At 40.6% G+C, this 19,725-nt stretch overlaps 1 protein-coding gene across 3 annotated transcripts in view; it reads right to left on the bottom strand.

Moving 5' to 3' along the window:
• BICC1 (BicC family RNA binding protein 1) overlaps positions 1 to 19,725 on the bottom strand; it is a 228,326-nt gene that overhangs the window by 155,456 nt on the left and 53,145 nt on the right. For all 3 annotated transcript variants that reach the window (XM_090058872.1, XM_090058873.1, XM_090058874.1), the window contains exon 2: positions 5,347 to 5,393. In XM_090058872.1, the coding sequence (XP_089914998.1) occupies positions 5,347 to 5,393 (47 nt within the window). The remainder of the gene's footprint in view (positions 1 to 5,346; positions 5,394 to 19,725) is intronic.

Here is a 19,725-nt window from a genome sequence, read left to right as displayed (position 1 = left end):
ATTAAGCATGACCTGATCTCCCCTCAGAACATGAAATGGATGGCAGCTTAATTTGATCCTCATAGCCAAGCATCTGAAGGGGAAGAAAGAAAATGATAGAAGCCCAAGTACTGCTAGCAATACGAGAACATGTGAAAATTTCTGTTAAAATACTCAGAGAAATAATTCATGTTGACATTTAAACCGTCTTCATTAAGCCCCATCATTAAACCTTATAAGTTAAATCTGATTGAGATGGTTTATGCCTGATGAGCATTCTTGTTTCAGCAGAAGTTTGATGAGGACAGTGATGCACCAGATCACATTTAACAAAGTAGTATCGTAAGTACAGGCACTAGAAACTTCAAATTAAACCAAAAGAGAAAAAATATTACTGAAAATAAGCCCACAAGGGCACATGACATCTTGGCTAGCACCTTGAACTGGCTCAGTTTAAGCTACATGTCCGTAGAGGCCAGTCACGGGAACACATAGGATATAAATCTTCTAAACCTGGCCAACTAACGAGCCGAGAGATATTGGGTACTGTTCCCCTTTCCTCCGTCTTCAAGCAATAACCCTGCAGCCACTTGTGCAGCCATCTGTAACAAATCAATGCTGTCTCATTCCCTCCAGTCCTGGCCTCTTCTCTCCCACTCTGCACAACCTTCCTCCTCTGAAGGTCCAGACATCTGGAACAGACGTCCTCATGTTTCTGCCTCATTGTTTCTATCTCTTTTGAACACTCAGCTAAAATAATTTCTCTCTTCCCTATAATCTCTCACTTCCTCTCTCTCTCTCTCTCTTGTTTTTAAATTCAAAAGGGGTTTTGGGTATATAATTCACAGGAAAGACATTACATAAAGTAAGGCTGCATAAAACCAGAGATATCTATCAAATCCTGACATTACTATTTTACAATGCAGAGAAATGCAGTTTACTCCATTCCTCACAAAGTTCTGTGCCTATATGTCTTCAAATTTATGTGTATAGCTTTATATTTTACATTAAGAAATATCAAGAAGTATTCTGAAGTCTAATATTGAAATGTGTTTTTAATATCTCTCTCAAGTGTAGTTCCCCCTCACCCCATACATCATAACATACAAAATATTATTTTTGTATTCAACTCCACAAACTTGCTTTACTCATTTCAGATGAGCCAAAGGAAAAAAGACTAAGACTGATTAAAGGCCATTGGACAGACATAGACAGTGAGTAAGCTATGAGCAACTGCCCAAAGAACTATAAAAAACAAAGAAAGAAAACAGGCTCAAAGAAGATTATTTCCATGTGTTTTGATTAGATATAGCATTATGTAGATGTACACACAAGATATATAATATTTATTTTTCACATTTTACTGTAAAGCCACAGAAAAAATAGTGGACTCATTCTGGTACATAATTATTATTAAATCATCTAAAATACTCATGTGGTATTTTTTAAATATGTGGAATTAAGTGATATATGTTAATAGCCACATATTCGATTCATACATATCTATGTACAGAGATGAGTTTATTTCTCACTTGTATTTCATATTCTAATCAAACCCCTCACACAGTATTTTATACTACTGATTAATGCATAACAACCATGAAATTGATTACAACTATAGTGCATATAGGTATGTTGTATTTATTCATTTTAATATTGTGACCCACCATGTGGAAAGCATACAAATATAAAAGTAAAACATGTAATTCAATCAGCTATGCAGAGGAAATAGTCTATGTATAGCTTCAAGGGCCTTTCAGCTATTTTGTACAAGAAGCAAGAAGTGTAGAAAAAAGCAGTGCGGTAAACTTAATGAAGTGTTAGTTTAAGCGTACATTACTAGGGCTTAGCTTTGCTGCTGCAAAAGCTTAGCTTTTGTCAGCAAACTGAACAAAAATGTAGGTTCTGTTGGACTCTCAAGAAATATTTGTTATAAAAAATGGGTTTTTTGGTTTGTGTTTTTTGTTTGTTTGTTTGTTTTTACAGATGCCAATATTTTTAATTGGAATTTCAAGTAAGAGTAACTACATTTATATCAGTGACAAACATTAAGATTTGTTCTTTCTAAATATTATAAGAATGTTCTAAAAAACAAAGCGCAATATTCAAGTAAATTGTGAATATTAAAAAAATAGGATTCAGATGACAACGATGACTTGTTAAATTTTTCAAAGAACAGTTGATAGCGCCAACTGTGTTTATGGAGCTGTCACTTGGTTTCTCTACAATCTTGTTACTGTGATTTTGTATTCAGACTACATCTGAACTAAAATGGATTATACCTGAGCTTTAAAATCAGAAGCCATAATATTTAAGGTTTCCAAGAAAATTTTGTCCCATCAGAAAAATCAGTACTGACAGATCCTTGAAAATAAAAAGCATATGGTCAAGTTTACCTTGAAGTTGACAAGGAAACACAACAAAGAAAATTTAAGTGGAAAAAAAAAATTTAAGCCTAACTCAGGTAAAAATTCTGGACAGATCTTAGACAACATTATTCTTTATGAAGAACTTGTAGAAAAATAACCCACTTCTTGGATCCATTGTCCACCATCTTCTCTTATCTGTTAATAGTTCCCAGTTCTACCACATCAGCTTATTGGGTATCACAACCAAGAAAAAGTAGAATAATAATATATTTACTAGTCGAAAGACAGATGGCCAAATGGAGTTTAAGTAATTTACAATTCAAAGACTAAAACCTGCGTGTTCTCTACAAATGCATGATAAAAGAGCATTTTAGATCCATGTGTACTGATATACATAACCTTTAATTAAAGAAAGGTGTATAAACAATTGAATAGTCATCATAGACCAATTCAAATACTGTCAGAGTATTCCAATACCATAAAGTCTCTCCATTTAACCTCACGTTTGCTCCAAGTCAGCAAATTTCATCATTAGAGACTGCAGCTCTTGTGAAAATATCCATGTTTTCAATTATCCCAGAAACAAGCCCAAGTATTCTCAAAGCTCTGATAACAAAAAGCACTGGACCAGATTTATGCTCCAGATATAATTTAACCTCAAATTTTTATATTCAGAGAAAAGACCTCACAACATCACCAGATAAATAAGCCCTCTGGTATTATCAGGAAAATCTGGTAATGTATAATGGTTGCCTTGGAGAACACACAAGATGACCAGTATCGATTTGAACAGTATCATTTAAATCTGGAGAGAACACAGACTAGTCTAAGTATAAACACAAAAGTGGCAACAAGGGGAAATTTTAATCAAGCATGTGTGCAGTCAATGATAGTGCCATTGTTCCAGTAGAAGTGACAAGTGTGCAAGCAGTCCGTTTCTCCCAGGAGAAATGTGTCCCTTCTGGGAGAACAATCTTCCACTTGTCAACCTGGAAGAGCTCCCTTGCAAGAGAGTTTATCTTGTAAGAATGAATGCTTGTGCACTCCCCTCCTGGTCTGGGCCAGGCCCAGGGGTGGCAACAGGACAATGCTCTCCACCTCCTCCCCAGACCAGGGACTGCCTGGTCTAGGTAACAGGCTGAGGGTTTTGCTCCTAGTGAAGGGTTTAGGCTTTTGTGAGGGCTTTTTGGACCATATCACACAAGGAGAAAGCTCCCCCCTCCATGGAACTTAAAGAATCCTGCAGGCATTGGCTTTGAACATGCCATGTTAGAAGGTCCTCCCTCTCATAAAGTGCCACTTCAATGAGTTATGCACCAGCAGCCCTGCTGCTCTGCCTTACATTGGAGGAGTGGCAGATCTGCCCTGCCAGGCCCCATTCCCTGCCTGCTCCCCCAGCCCCCTGAGCATCCCCCAACCCCTGACCGCTTTCCCAGCCCCGATCCCCCTGCCCATGGCTGCCCCACCTGGTTCCAGCTCCCAGTTCTTTGCGAGGAAAAAAAAAGAAGCCCCACACTCACCAACTGCTACAGTGGCCTCGGAGCTTCTGGGGGCTCATGGTAGAGTCCCCCATGTAGCCCAAGGCAGTGGGAATCACCACCCCAACTGGCAGCAGCCAGTGAATGGGGGCATTTTTTTTTATTGTTATTATTTTATTTAAAGAGCCAGGAGCTGGGACCAGGACAGTGGCAGGGGTGGGGCCAATTCAGCTGTGACCAAATCTTTGAATCATATTGGACCAATCTGAATCGGGACATTGATTGAAATCACCGAATCAAGTCACTGTCCCCCAAATCACCTGAATCTGAAGTGAATACTACCCGCTTTGCACAGACCTAGTGCTCACCCCTCCCCTCCCAGAAAACTCCAGAGGGACTAAGCTGGGCTGGGATCCAGCCAGCAAGCCATTTATATGACCTCCCTGGTTTAAGGGGGCTTGCTTTATATGTTATTTTAATGTCCTATTGGCCTTATAAAACGTATTTTGTTTCTCCTGTTTTGTTCTCTTGTTTGCTTGTTTTATAAGTTATTTTGCTCTCTTCTGTAAGCTGACCTGAGCTTTTGTCAGGAAGAGTGGTACAAAGCTAATACGTCCATCAGTTAAATAAATATATAGAAGGCCAGGGGTAATTAAATATTCTTTTTTCATGCTACTGTAAGCTGCCTTGAAGAGGGCACAAAATCTAGGATTTCTGGTCAGGATAACTTTACCAACAATAGTATATGTACTGCACCAGTTTCTTGGATGTTGCAACTACTTTCACGTAGTTTTACCTCCCCCCTCCTACACATACACATCTGGTCACCAACAAGTATGCTTATTAATCCTCTTTCATACCACTTAAGTGCTACCCACTTTAATATATATACCCTGTACTATGTTAAGATAAAATCTATTATAAGATGCTATTAATATGAGATATTAATACCTATTCCACAGAACTGTGATTCACTTTAGAAAATAAATATAACTGACCAGACTATTTTAAACAATTGCGATAATTAGGAAAAGACATCAGAACATTCATTAAGATACAGTAAAAGCTGAGCTATCCAGCACCTTATAAGCCGGCATGCTCTGTTAACTGGTATGCCGGCTTGTAAGGGAAAAGTGAAACCGGAAGCGCTCACCGTGGCACTTCTGGTTTTGCAGAGCCCCCACAGCCCAGGGAAAGCAGCATGCACTGCCGAGCCACCACAGCCCAGGGCACAGCAGCCTGCGTATATCCCCCCTCCCTGTCCCTCGGGGCCCACAGGAGGGGTGGCAACACCCCAGATGTGGTGGGACAGGCAGCGGCCCAAACAGGTAAAGACGCCTGTTCGAGCTGCTCCGTTATCCGGCATATTTGTTATCCAGCACCCTCCGTTCCTCATGGGTGCCAGATAACAAAGCTTCTACTGTAATCTAAATTAATTTCTCCCATATTAAACAGAGTGCAACTCTTTCTATAACACTACAATGAATTATTATATTTATCAAATACTCAAAATCACTTACCTTCTGAAAAAAGTCTTCTCCGCTTTTACCTTTGCCCTCAGCAGCAGCTATAAAAAAAAAAAGATGGTTTACAAAATAAACCTGAGAAATGATGATTAAGTTTGCAGCAGCATATTTTTACATTATTTAATCAGGGTAGTTGTAAAGTATGTTTATACATGTGCACATTTCTCATAAACATTTTGCATAATTGAGAAATCACTATTCATTTTTCTTATCCAACATATTCTTTAGTCTGATAAAAAGGACTTGTTTCTATAACAATGAGTCATTGCACTCCACTGCTTCTGGAAACTTAGGTTCAATTTCTGAAGAAAAGAGTTTGTAACCTCCATGAATATCATAAAAATTAATCTAGCATTTCTCTGAGAATTACAGATTCATTTGCTAGTCTTTAGACAGACAAGGTAAAGGTAAGCTGCAAAGCAATAATCAACACTGACAAACCAATAAACACAAAAAAATTCATAGTAAGTGGCTGTAACAATTTCAAAATTGTAACCTTAATTTAAAATATTTGTCCATTATGCAATCTTCTTGATACTTCCTGATTCAGTGAAACTGCCTAATAATACATCACCACAAAAACAAAGAAAAAAGTCTTTTGAAGATACAAGCACAATTCATAACATCAGTGCCATTAACAAGTAATGAACCAGTCATGTTTGTTTAGCAGCTTTCTGAGGTTAAATATGCAACACAATTACTGATTATGAGCTGTCAATGTGATGTCAGTGTGAAAGAGGCAAATGCAATCCCATGATTTAGCAGGAGAGAGATTGAGTAAACCTTGGTATGGCACTGGGATACTGGATATGATTTTAGTCACCTGTATCAGGAAAGATTAAAACACAGAGAAAGGCTTCTAAAGCAACATGGGGGATGAATGAAGCTTTGTTTTTGCTAGACTAGGAGGATAAGGACCAAGGATGGAAAAGAGCTATTTATTCTAAAGAACAATGATGACAATACAAATGGATATAAATTGGCCATGAATAAACTGAGACTAGAAACCAAGTTTCTAACCTTCAGAGTAGTAGGATTCTAAAACATCCTTCCAACAGAAGTAGTGAGCGTAAAAGACCTTTCACCTATTTAAAGATGAAGATCATAAACTTATTTGAAGTGTAAATAATCCCTTTTTACATTTTTATTTAGTATGTAATTTATTTGAATATATTTATAGCTTCTCTGTGCTTCAACTGACAACTTTACTTGAAAATATGCTGGATCTTCCTTAACTAAGTTAACTGTTTGCAGATGAACACACAGCTACGATGGAGTCCTAGATAGAAATATGTACTCCTTAAATTACATTAGAAAGTGGCAGTAAACTCAAAGTTCTGTTTTCCCTTTCTGCATCCAACCATGCAGCCTGCCCTTCTAGTGTAGCCAAGAAGTAACAATATTTCATCCTATATTTCAGAGTCCTGAGAATAACCTCTTTCTCATCTCACCATTCCCACAAAAAGCTTCAATTTGGTATGAGACACAGGATGAAGCTAAATGAAGCAGACCTGTTGGGCACTTTATCTTAATAGAGATTCCAGAATATCACAATGATGGGAATAAGACAGTATTATTATTATTAGATTTATTAATTTTACAACAACAACATAGTTGAAGAATGGGGCAGTTAGAAGCCCCAGAGCTGAAACTCTGGATAAGATTCAAACAATGTTTCATGTCCTCAAACAAGGAGGCTAATTAGTAGGAGTAGTTTACAGCTTTTGCTAAAACAAGAAGATAGAATGAATAATACAATTATATATGGTATAAGAATAAAAAATTACATAATGTGTGGTTATTGGTAAATGCACACAATGAAGCTCCACATTCTGCTAATTTAAACAAAAGTAAAATTGAGCACAATATATGATGATACAAAAAATAGAGTGAAGCAATATTAAAAGCAGAATGAAGCAGAAAATTCAAAACAGGGAATTTTATTTGATTTTGTCCCTTACTTTTGTGAATGTAGTACGGATTAGGGCTGTGTGAAGCTTTAGTCCCCACTTTGATTCGGCCTGATTCTGAATCGAATCAGGAGACCCTTTAATCTACACAAATCGAAATAAGATCCCTCCAAACTGATTCAGAGAGATCTGATGATTTGGATATAGGCACAGCTTTAAAAGATTTTTCTACATACCTCAAGGTACCAGGCAGCTCATGAATGCTACAATGGTGGGGTGGTTGGAGCGCCACACTCGGCAGCAGACCTGGAAGTGGACCAGAAGCACTTCCAGTCCACTTCTGGGTCTTCCGGGGAGCGTGCAGGTCTTGGTGACTGGTTCCTCCTGGGGTCCCCCTGCAGCCAATCCCTGAGCTGGGAAGGTGCAGGGCAGGGGGGGAGAAGGGGGCCTGAGAGCTCTGTGGCAGACCCAGAAGTGAACCAGAAGTATTTCTGGTCCACTTCTGGGTTCACTGCCAAGCACTCCCCACCCCCCTGTGCACTCCTGTGGGATGATCCATCTGCTCTAGCATTACAGTGCTCATGAGCCATGCCTGGTACCTCGATGTGTGTAGAAAAAACATTTAAAGTTGTGTCTATGGCCAAACCACTGATTCTCAGAATAAGCATCAAATCTTCAGATTCAGATTTGGCCAAATTGAATCGGGGACAGTAATTCAAATCAACGAATTGAATCACTGTCCCCAATTAGGACCAAATCCGAATCAAATACAACCTGCATTACACACCCCAGTACAAATACACGTATGCATATAAATGCCCACAAATATAGGTGTAGCTGCTCCGACTCAGAGCACACTGTTAATGGCGAAATGCATGTCAGCACTGAGAAAATGATGGCGGTGCACTTTTGAACTAACATACCCTTGATGCGTTTTAGCTCAAAAGCGCACCGCCACCATTTTCTCAGTGCTCATGCACATTTCGCCGTTTATGCAAATGCATGCAACGCAGTGCCAAGTGCCCAGTGCTGAGGCACAAGCATGTTTACAAGTGCCAATAGAGTATATAGAACAGGCTGTAAGTTGTTAAAGGGGAGCCAAATTGTTTTTAATGCTTTAGCCCAGTAATTAATATTTTCCACTAATGGAGAGATCCATTTCCCTCTTATTTCTTCAAAGAACACACAAGACTACGAAAAGTGATCCAAGTCATCGATCTCATTCTTCCCAGAAGAGCACATCCTGTCTGACAGGCCAGTGCAAAGCAGCTAGTATTCACTTTGGATTCAGCTGATTCAGGAGACAGTGATTTGATTTGGTGATTCGAATCACTGTTCTGATTGTTAGGGCGACAATTTAGATTATTGGGGAGCATTGGATCTGCAGCTGGAACAAGGTTTTAACCTGTGTCTCAGCGAAAAGCTGCTGATCATAAGGCAAAATGGTGTATTAAAATAACCTAGCAAATGCTTAGGTGAGTAGGTCTTTTTTAAACAAAGGGAATAGTATGCAGAATAAAATAAAACACTGGGGAAAAAGAAACATGATGTGAACCAGCTATCGTTAGGAGATAAGGCAGAGGCCAGACCTTAGAGAGGCTGCTGAAGTTAGCAGAAAACTAGAAAGAACAAGTAGTTGACCGAGAGTAGCTGGGTTCATGGCCTTATGCATGCGCTCTTAGCAAAGAGGCATGTAAATGAAAGAAATGCATAGCCAATCATATGTTAATGAAACAAACAATAAACAGAGGAGGAACTTGAGATGCGAGAAGAAATGGGTGGAACCCAAGGAGGGAGATAGGTGGAGTGAATGTTAATATGTATGAACCAAGGTGTATAAAATGTGAAAAGAATTATTGTTGGGCTGCTCCCTGTGTTCATAGACTGGGTGTCTGTGAGGGAGCTGGTCCCTAGCTGTTTCCATTCTAAATAAAGCTGTTGCAAGCAATGTGTGCTGGTGTTTGCTCTCGCTAATGAGTACCAGGATCCATAAGCAATTGGACCGTCATCTCCCTAGTCGTTGGGCTCCGTATGAAGTGGGGTTCTAACATCTTGGCGTAGTCAGCAGGATTTGACACATATTTGGAGGGTACTGATCATCCTGATCCTGCCAGGGTAAGGCTTAGCAAGCATACTGGGTTCTCTTGGGTGTGGCCGCCTGAGCATGAACTAGGTTCTCCTGAGCTGTCTCAGCTATTGTACCCCATCATTTACCTTTTCCCAGTAGCATGGCAGTGGGTTCAGAGGCTTTTCCTCTGTGTGTGTGGGGTAAGGGTGACCTCCATAATTTTAATGAGAGTTGGGCTAAATGGAATGGGGGTCCATTGCAGGGGCCCCAGGAGACTCCGTCTAGCCCAACTTGGAGTATGATCCAGGATTGGACCAAGGGAATTTTTAGTAGGGCTCCTGCTCCTGCTGACCAAAGGCTACTGCGCTGACCTGGTGTAACCCTGCCTGAAGAGATGACTCAGATGCAGCACATTAGAATCACTTGCCCTAGCTCCATGGAGCAAAAAGCATTAAAAGCTCAATTAGGCTCTATGCCTTTAGAATGCCTGGACCCAATGGCCAGCAAAGGCTGAGAAAAATCTCTCTCTGTTTTCAAGCATGGATTTGGCTGAAATTTTACCCAGCATAGCAAAAGGAATCAGTCCTGCCCTTCTAGGAACTAGAGAGTGGCAGGCCCATATGACAGATATTCCCCGAAAGCTCTTAGGAATCTATACCATGGACCAGGGCTCAAGTCAAATGTGTCCACTCCCAAAAGAACACCCCCGAGATATAATCAAACGAGTGCAGGCTTGGGCCTGAGTATGGCAGGACCCCCTAGCTATGCCACGCGGGGCAGATCCCGAAAGAGCCTGGCATCTACTTGACACATGGATACAGCTGGCCCACCCAGACCCAATCACTATGCTAAAGATGCAGGAGGGGATGTTATGCGCTGCCCAGTTGCACCACTATCTCGAGCAGGCTGAAGCTTGATGGCGTTACAACAGACTGATCAAGCCCAGCAGAATCAAGGGACTCCAGAGTCCAAGTCACAACTCCGCTGATTAGAAGACAAGGTAGATTTATCATCAGCTAAACTTGTCAGTTCCACTTCCAAGCCACATGCTGAAAATCCTGCTCACGGAGAGGGTGAGCAAAGAGGTAACAATGGCAAGTGTTACCAACTGCACAGGCCAGGGGATTGGGAGTGCCCCCAGGGAGTGTGCCATGAAATAAACTTTCCCAACAAAATGACATGTTTCAAATGTGGCACCCCTTGGCTAACACCTCAGGTTCTCACCTTCACTGCAGAGCCTGAAAGTCTGCCCATGACCCTTTAAGACTGAAACCATACCTCCTGTGGTCCCAGTCAAAGTTTCCCATTCCAATTCAATCAAGACAGGAGGCCCTGGATCTGGGGCTGGGTAGGAGGGGCACCTAATGAAATTTTTCTGTTAGATACCGGATCCATGCTAAATTTCAGCAAAACTAATTCCAACAGCACCCAGTGAGCATGGGGGCTTTTTTTAAAAATAAAGGGCTGGGGCAGGAGGGGGCCAGGGGGCTGGCAGGGGTCCTCCCTATGGTCCCCTCTCCCCTTCTCCAGCCCCCCTCCCCTGCCCCTAGTACTTATCAGCTCAGAGTGTCTGCAGCTCCCTGATGCAGCCACTGGGGACTGACCAAATCAAAGCACTCCAAATCTTTGCCAAACATTCGGAGAGCTTTGAATCAATTCGGACTTCTAAATTGGTCCCCTGATTTGATTCAGAGATTCGGCCACCAGATGAAGCTGAATTTCCTCTGAAACAAATCACCACCCAAAGCTTTGCACAGCCCTACTGTCTGAATATGGGGTTAGAGGCTAAAAAAAGACAGACATTCAGACAGTTGCTTAATTTGACAGTGGCTGATTCACAAGCACTTTCAGTTTACGCAGGAAGAAGAGTGTATGAAACGTGCAGAAATTTCAAGAGCACTGCTCCATGTGTAAAACAGAAACATATGAGTGACACGTTCTGAATCACAGCAGACAAAAAGTTTAAAACTATACAAGAGTGAGACTGATCTGAAAATGAAGAGCAAATCTTATTATTTGTGGCAAAACAATTGTCAGCAACAGCAATAATGTCTAAGACAGGGCTGCTCAACTTCTTAGCCCCAGAGGCCAGATGCCCAACAGGCTGCAGACCATGCACACTACACCAGGAGCACAGTGCTCCGTTCACCCACTGCTGTACTGAGCCCTCATGCAGGCACCCCATCACCACCGTGCTGTGTTCATGTGCAGTTCCCCCTCGACACAAACCTGTAACCCCTCCCCCCCAAGCACTGTGGGACATGGGCACAATTCCTCCTATGTGACCCTGAATACTTAACCCCATCTTCACCTAATTAAACTGAGATAAATTGAGTGTTAATTTCTGTTAACACTTAAAGAAAAGTGGAGTTTACTATATCAATGCAGAGTAACCTTAATTTCTTTTTAATTTAGAAAAAATCCTGAAAGAATCTTAACCTTTTATATTCTGACTTGTGAAATAAATCTCAATTCTGAACATCACATTGGCAGTTTTTGGAAGTTAAATATGCAGAGCATGGCTCAAAAGATCCCATTTATTAAATGATGTAATTAATGCTCAAACAAATTTAAGGGAAGCACAGAAAACATAATTCATTTTATAACATTTACACTACAACTACCCTAGGTGACTGGAGCCACATGATTTAATCTAACAGTCATCTATATCTCCACCTAGTATACAAAATGGCTATCTATATCCTCCTACGTACCAACCTGTGGGTCCTTAATAAAATTTATTTTCATTTTATACAATATGCCAGTAGTAATTTGTAAGCTACTGAAACATGCCTGCTTAAATTGTATAGTAAGCATTTCAAATTTTAAACTGAACTCTTATACTTATTATGGTTCTCCTGAGTATGTAATATCTTATATCCTATTTTCCTTGTTCAAGAAATATGGAATTGCAAATGTTATGTTCAATAAAAACATTAAGCAGTTGAAACAGGTGTTAACTATTATGATACCACTGAATGAAAGGTTTTGTTGACTTCATTACTTAACTATGAAAAAGCACAATTGTAAATTCTTCCTAGATTCCATGGAAAAGTTCATTTAAACTTTTGCTCTGGATGTTATTTTAATTCTGCAGAGTTTTCTGTTAAAATACAGGACATGTTTTACAGTAAAAAAAAAAACCCAAGATACACAGATTAAGTTTAAATTTTTTTTTAAAGGCAGAGGTGCCATGGACTGTTTTTGTCAATTTCACATCAGCTCAAATCTTCCTCATCTTCTTAATCATTGTAATTTCCACTTCAAGGGGCTTAATGTAATATACACTAACAGCAAAACTTGAGTCTACCATTGCTCATTATTTTATTCTCTCCCTTTGTTTCAAATCAATACTCAGACCACACTTAATCACAATATTTTTGCCTTCTTATTAGTTTTCCTGTGCAACACAGGGACAGAATCTCAGTACAGATGGTTAAAATTGAAGCAGAATTGTCTAGTAATATAGTGTCCGTAGAAGATATAATAATTTAACTAGCTCTTATTTGAGACTATAAAATAGTCAACTTTGTGAGGTTTGAAATAAGTATTATTTAATAGACGGTTGACTAGATTTTTGCCATTCCTCCCCTCACTTAGTAAAATGAATATACAAATGCAGCATTTCTATTCCATAGCTACACTATGAAGGTCCTCATGATGACTAGATTCAATCTTTCTTCCAAAACTGTCATAAAGGTACCAGCTATATAGCTGTATGGACAGTGACTCTCATCATAAGAAAAACCCAAACTTGTTTAATCTAAGTTACCAAGCAGATAACAGATAATAATGACCTTTTGCCATTAGGCACCCAGGCTTGCAGGTGACTTGCCAGTGACGTGCAGGTGAAAGGTTTCTTTGTACAGTAAAAATAGGCACAAGATAATGATTAACTTGTTAATCATGCTGTAAATAGTAACCCTGCCACTTGTTCAAGGAGTCAGAAGCATAACAAAATTGTAAACCAGCCACAAAACTATTACATCTTTTGTAGAATAGTTTTGTGGCTGGTTTACAATTTTGTCATGCCATTGACTCCTACAAAAGATGTAATATTTTTGTGGCTGGTTTCCATAGCACCTTAAACTGAATGTGTAACAGGATAGGGACAAACCAGAGCCAGTTACAAATTCCTATGTAGTCTTGGGGCTGGGACTAAAGATTAGCTGATTGTCAGTCCCAGCCTCAGGACTGCACTGGAGACAGTCCCAAACACCAACACTGTCCTACGGCAAGCATCAATTACCTGCAGGCACCCGGCTTTCAAACTGCTGCTAAAGATGGAGCCCAGGATCGTGATTCCAGGCTCCCCATGCACTGGCAAGAAGTAATGAGACCACTGGGATCTGAACCTTCATCCCAAAACCACGTGTCCTGGCATGCACATGTGGCATGGCAGGAGACACTATTATTGAGATCAGGGCTCAGATCCCATTACACGTGTTGCACCAAGGGCCTTCAACATACAAAACGCTTTAATGCAACAAAGTTTCAAAGTATGATACCAAAATAAGGGCTTCAAAACTGTCATCCCTTCTTTTGGCCAAAAATCTAAGCTTGGCTGCTTTAGCATAAGCCTTTCACAACAGACAAGATTACACTGTCAAATCGGGGCTTGGGAGGATAAAGGAACTTTCCAAGTGAATTTTCTGCAAACTGGAGAACTTTCAAAAGCCAAGATTTCTAAGGTCAACAGAAACTGACTATGAATATGAAACAATTATTTTTATAATGAATGAAATGTAAATTTCATATTCTTTGTTCTGAAAAGTCACCTACATTTTCCATGAAAATGGTAGTTGTAGGTTTTTTTATTTTTCAAGGTGGCAAGGCAAGATGATCCTGTGGAGGTTCTTGAGGCAAGATGTAGGCTTCACAACAGCTTACAAATTAAATCAAGTACCTAAAAAAGGGGTTTGCAGTTTTTAGCAGTGCTAACAACAGACAATTTGAACTAAGAGCACAATGCAAAACACAGCCAAAGAAAAGACTCACCAACAAAGGCATAAAAAACTACTTGTCCAACCTGCCTCGATGACTAACAATATTAAAAATATATTATACTATCTATCACAAAAATATACTTTTTCAAACGTAGTGAATCATTTTTATACTAACATCCAGGTTGTATATATATATATTTTGCAATCATAGGATTTAAGTCAAAGTAAAATAAGAGTATCAAATGATTAACAAACTAAGGAAAGATTTTTTTAAAACTAAGTTTAAAAACACAGGTTTTTAAAAACTATCTTTGCATTATACACTAGCCAACTAAAGCAAGTTGGAACAGTTTGATTTTGTTCAACCAGGGGCAATAACTAGCCTATTAGGACATTATGGGGTGGATTGCCTCTTTTCCTTTTAGAAAACTGGATATACAAAATATTTAAAAAAATATTCATAAGAAGATGGCCAGATGTGCTTAACATTTGACAAACCTAAACAGCTAATATTATACCATTCCTGACAGACTCAGAATACAGTATTTTCTTACTATCCTGCCAAAATAGGAACTTGTATTACTGTGGCAGTTCATTGACAATGGTCAAGCTCCTTGATGTATGGTGGCAGATTTCTGGAATTTATTTGTTCCTTAAACACCGAGTTACTAGGTACTTAGAAGAGCTAGAGCAACAAACACCAAAGGACTTTCAAATTTGTCATTAATTTGTCTTCCTAGGTATTTTTCAGTCATGAAACATTTCATTGGCCCTGACGTAAGCCTATTTTACACTGTAGTAAAAGTCAAACTAATCTACGCTTGGGACACCTGGATAGATCAAATTTTAGCAAAGACATATGCAAGTGTTTTTGTAAAATTACGATTCTTTATTCTGTTCCTGTGCACTGAAGCTTATTATGACACAACCATACCAATTAAAATTTTCTCACTCTACTAATAAAATGAACTAATATAAAAATGTTCATTAAAGAACATGTCCAAGTGAAATACTCAGTACACAACAATAAAATTAGACTAAGAGAGTGGTAGTTGACGGACCTGAATCAACATGGCACACAGTGACCAGTGGCGTCCCCCAAGGCTCTGTTCTCGGACCTGTACTCTTCAATGTCTTTATAAATGATCTGGACTCTGGTGTCAGAAGTGGACTGGCTAAGTTCGCTGATGACACCACACTATGGGAAAGAGTGCTCACACTGGAGAATATACTGGTGACAAGCTTGCAAGGTGGGTGGATGAAAACCTGATGGCATTCAATACAAAGAAATGCAAGGTGTTCCACAGCTCATGAAAAAAAAAAAATCACATTACAGGCTCAGCAGTGCTATGCTCGCTAGCACAATGGCTGAAAGAGACTTGGGGGTCATGACTGACCACAAGTTCAATACGAGCCACCAATGCGATACCACAGTTGGAAAAGCAAATAAAACTTTGGTTTGCATCTACCAATGCATCTCAAGCAAGATCCAGGAAGTCATCCTCCCACTGTACTTGGCCTTAGTGAGGCCACAGCTGGAGTACCACATCCAATTCTGGACTGCACAATTTAGAAAGGATGTGGAGAAGCTTGAGAGAGTGTAGAGGACAGCCACAAGCATGATCAGAGGGCAGGACAGCAGGCCTTATGAAGAGAGTGTGAGAGCCATGGGACTTTTAAGCCTGGAGAAGAATAGGCTAAGGGGTGACTTGGTGGCAGCCAAGTACATAAGAGATGTGCATCAGGATCTGGGGGAATGCTTGCTCACCAGAGCACCCCAAGGGAAGACAAGGACTGACGGTCACAAACTCCTGCAAGACCATTTTAGGCTGCACATGAGGAAAAACGTCTTCACTGTCTGAGCCACCAGGGCCTGGAATAGACTTCCTACAGAGGTGGTGCAAGCACCTTCTCTGGACACTTTCAGGAATATTTGGATGCCTATCTTGCTGGGATTTTTTGACTTTAGCTGACTTCCTGCCCCCTTGGGCAAGGGGCTGGACCTAATGATTTCACGAGCTCCCTTCCAGCTCCCTTCCCTTCCAGTCTATGAAATCTATGAAAATTAAAATTATACTTAAAATAAGCAAAAACATCTTGTAACAAAAACTCCAGGAAATGTAATCCATTTTTCATTTGTGGTGCTTAAAAAGGGATAAAATATGAAACAAAGTTGGTCATAATTCAATACCTTGGGAACCATCAAATTGTCTTTCAAATGGGACTGTGCGCAATGTTGGTAGAGACAGCATATATATTGAATAAAATAAAATAAAATAAAGGCAACTGTTGTCTGTCATGAGGAGCCCGTGTTGGACCTTTTTCCAATGGTACTAGAAAAGCTCAACTCAAGTCAAACAGCATTTATTGGAAAACCTAGTGAAAGAGACCCACTTTGAATTTGTTAATATTATACATACATTACCATATATATAACATGCAACATAAAACAGATACTATACAAAATAGGTATTTATGATCTCATCTCATATCAAAAATTAGTCCTTCAATTATTCAGAGCTATTAAGTGTGGGCCTCAAGAAAGAATAGTTCCTTTAAACTGAATGTTAGTGAGGAGAGGAGGGGCTTGTACAACAGAATTGGGCAACTGCACCATAAAACATCACAAATGAGGAGTAGGAGCAAAGATACAGTGCAGTATGATCCAAGACGCAAGTAAGATCTAAGATGTGGTGCGAGATACGTAGAGCTTTATAAGCAAAAAATTAATTGAAACTTGAGAATTGTAGGCAATAAGGAAGATATGTAAAAGAACAGTCAAATGATCAAAGGAAAATACTTGTAACAGTTGCATTATTTCAGTCTGGAAAGGAACAATGCAGAGACAAAGGGGAAAAAAAGATTGCAAAGGGTGGAAATGACCAAGAGTTAGACAACCTTTTGTGCCCAGAATAATTGGACTTTTGGTTTGTTGCAACCCTCTCCATGCTGTCCACATCCCTCCTGAAGTGCGGCACCCAGAACTGGATGCAGTACTCCAACAGCAGCCTGACCAACATTGCATAGAGAGGGAGGATCACCTCCTTGGACCTGCTCGTGATGCATCTATGGATACATGAAAAGGTGCGGTTAGCCTTCCTGACTGCGTCCCCACATTGGCAGCCCATATTCATCTTCAAGTCAATAATGACTCAAAGATCTTTTTCTGCCTCCGTGGTGATGAGAAGGGAGTTCCCTAGCCTGTAGGTATGTTGCTGGTTCTTCCTTCCCAGGTGTGATACCTTGCACTTGTCAGTACTGAAACCCATCCTGTTCTCATCTGCCCACACCTGTAACCTGTCTGGATCTGACTGTAGCCTGTCCCTCTCCTCTAGTATGCCCACTTCTCCCCACATCTTAGTGTCATCCACAAATTTAAACAAGGTGCTTTTCACTCCCTTGTCCAAGTTGCTGATGAAGAGGTTGAACAGTGCCCAAGGACCGAGCCCTGGGGAACCCCACTGCCCACATCCCTCCAGATCAAAAATTACCCATCCACCACCATTCTCTGGGTGCAGCCCTTCAGCCAATTAGTGACCCATCTGACCGTGTAGGCATTGACAACACAGTTGCCTAATTTCTTCATAGATTGTAGAGTTGGAAGGGACCACAAAGGATCATCATATCTGAACCCCTGTCCCTAGCAGGAAAGAGGACCACAGTCAGATGACCCCAGCCAGGTGTCTATCAAGCTTCCTCTTGAAGACCTCCAAGTTAGGTGATAGTACCACCTCTCTTGGAAGCCTATTCCAGATGCTGGCCACCCTTACCGTAAAAAACTTCTTCCTAATGTCTAACGTGAATCTACTCTCCACTAGTTTGCACCCATTATTCCTAGTTACTCCTAGGGGCGCTATGGTAAATAGTATGTCTCCAATTTTCTGTTGACATCCCTTGGTAACCTTATAGGTGGCTACAAGGTCTCCCCTCAGATGTCTCTTGTGAAAGCTGAAGAGATCCAAATCCCTCAACCTCCCATCGGATGGTATTTTATGCGAGTGGCCCTCCTCTGAACCCTCTCCAGATTCTCCAGGTCTCACATTTTATAACCTGGTCACACACTGCCTTGACACAGGAGCTGAGGCTGATGTCATCTAACTGGACTTTAAGAAAGCCTTTGACACAGTTTCACATCCTATTTTCATAGGAAAGCTAGCAGGCTTTGGGGTGCACGCTTACACAGTCAGGTGGGTGGCCAACTGGCTTAGGGACCACACCCAGAGAGCGGTGGTGGACAGGTCGTTCTCAGCCTGGAAGGAGGTGGGCAGCGGGGTCCCGCAGAGTTCAGTCCTTGGACCAGTGTTATTTAATATCTTCATCGCTGATTAATGAGCACCCTCTCCAAGTTCGCATATGATACCAAGTTACGGGGCAAAGTTAACACACCGGGGTAGGGAGCAGATATAGTCTGATCTGGACAGGTTGGATCAATGAGCAGAACAAAATAGGATGCAATTCAAGAAAGATAAATGCAAGGTACTCCACCTAGGGAGGAGGAATCCCCAGCACATGTATAGACTGGGGGGTAACCTCCTCAGCAGCTCATTGGCTGAGAGGGATCTTGGGAGTCATGGTTGACTCCAAGGAAAATTTTCCTGTCTAAGATAGTAATGTGGTAGATTTCTGGGCCCAGTAGAAACTAGCAAAGCTTCTGCACCTTTATTTTGCAATATAGGAAGAGAGGCCCTTGGATGACTCAGAACTAGTAACAAAAAATCTTTTCAGTGTGGGCTCAGGCCAGGTACTGGGAGAACTGCTGTTTTCCCAGCAGAAACCTGAAGTGCATCAACATTCAGGTTTTTTCTCCTGGAGCAGACAGCCACTCCAGGAAGGAAATAAACCAGCAACCACCAGGTTTAAATTACTTTGGGGAGAATTGCTTCTGGAAGACTGAACATCTGTCCACTTTCCCCCAACTTAACTCTTACTAGAGATAAGGAAGAGTGGAACCAGGTGTAACCCAGGTGCACTGCAGTATGTGCTTCCACCCTTAAATTGGAAGGGATAGATGGCCAGGCAGGAGTGCTGCTGTGCAGGACAGCCCCCCTGTAATGCTCTATAGAGTCAGACCAGGGCAGCTTAACTATTTACAGGTTTATTAGTATACAGGTTTATTCTATTTATAGATTTATAAATATAAATCTGACCCCCCTGCCCCTAGGAGGAAAGAGGACTGAGGTCAGATGACCCCAGCCAGATGTCTATCAAGCTATCAAATTTATAGATTTATAAATTCCATTTACAGATTTATAAGAGAGTATTGGTAAATATATACAATATTCAGATCACCCAAATACCATTATGCTCTATAATCAAAGGCCCAAGGGACCACCACCTGAAAAGGGCATGGGTCCTTATGTAGATAAGCTGCTGTCTGCAACAGGTAAGTACAACAAAGGCAGATAAACAACAGGTATCAACAGGTAAGTTCTGACATGAACAACAAGTA

Source organism: Crocodylus siamensis, chromosome 7, assembly GCF_052110815.1.
Source record: "Crocodylus siamensis isolate JL-2025a chromosome 7, ASM5211081v1, whole genome shotgun sequence".
Lineage (NCBI taxonomy): Eukaryota > Metazoa > Chordata > Crocodylia > Crocodylidae > Crocodylus > Crocodylus siamensis.
Note: the sequence above shows the minus strand (reverse complement) of the source record. Positions and strands in the feature narration are given on the sequence as shown.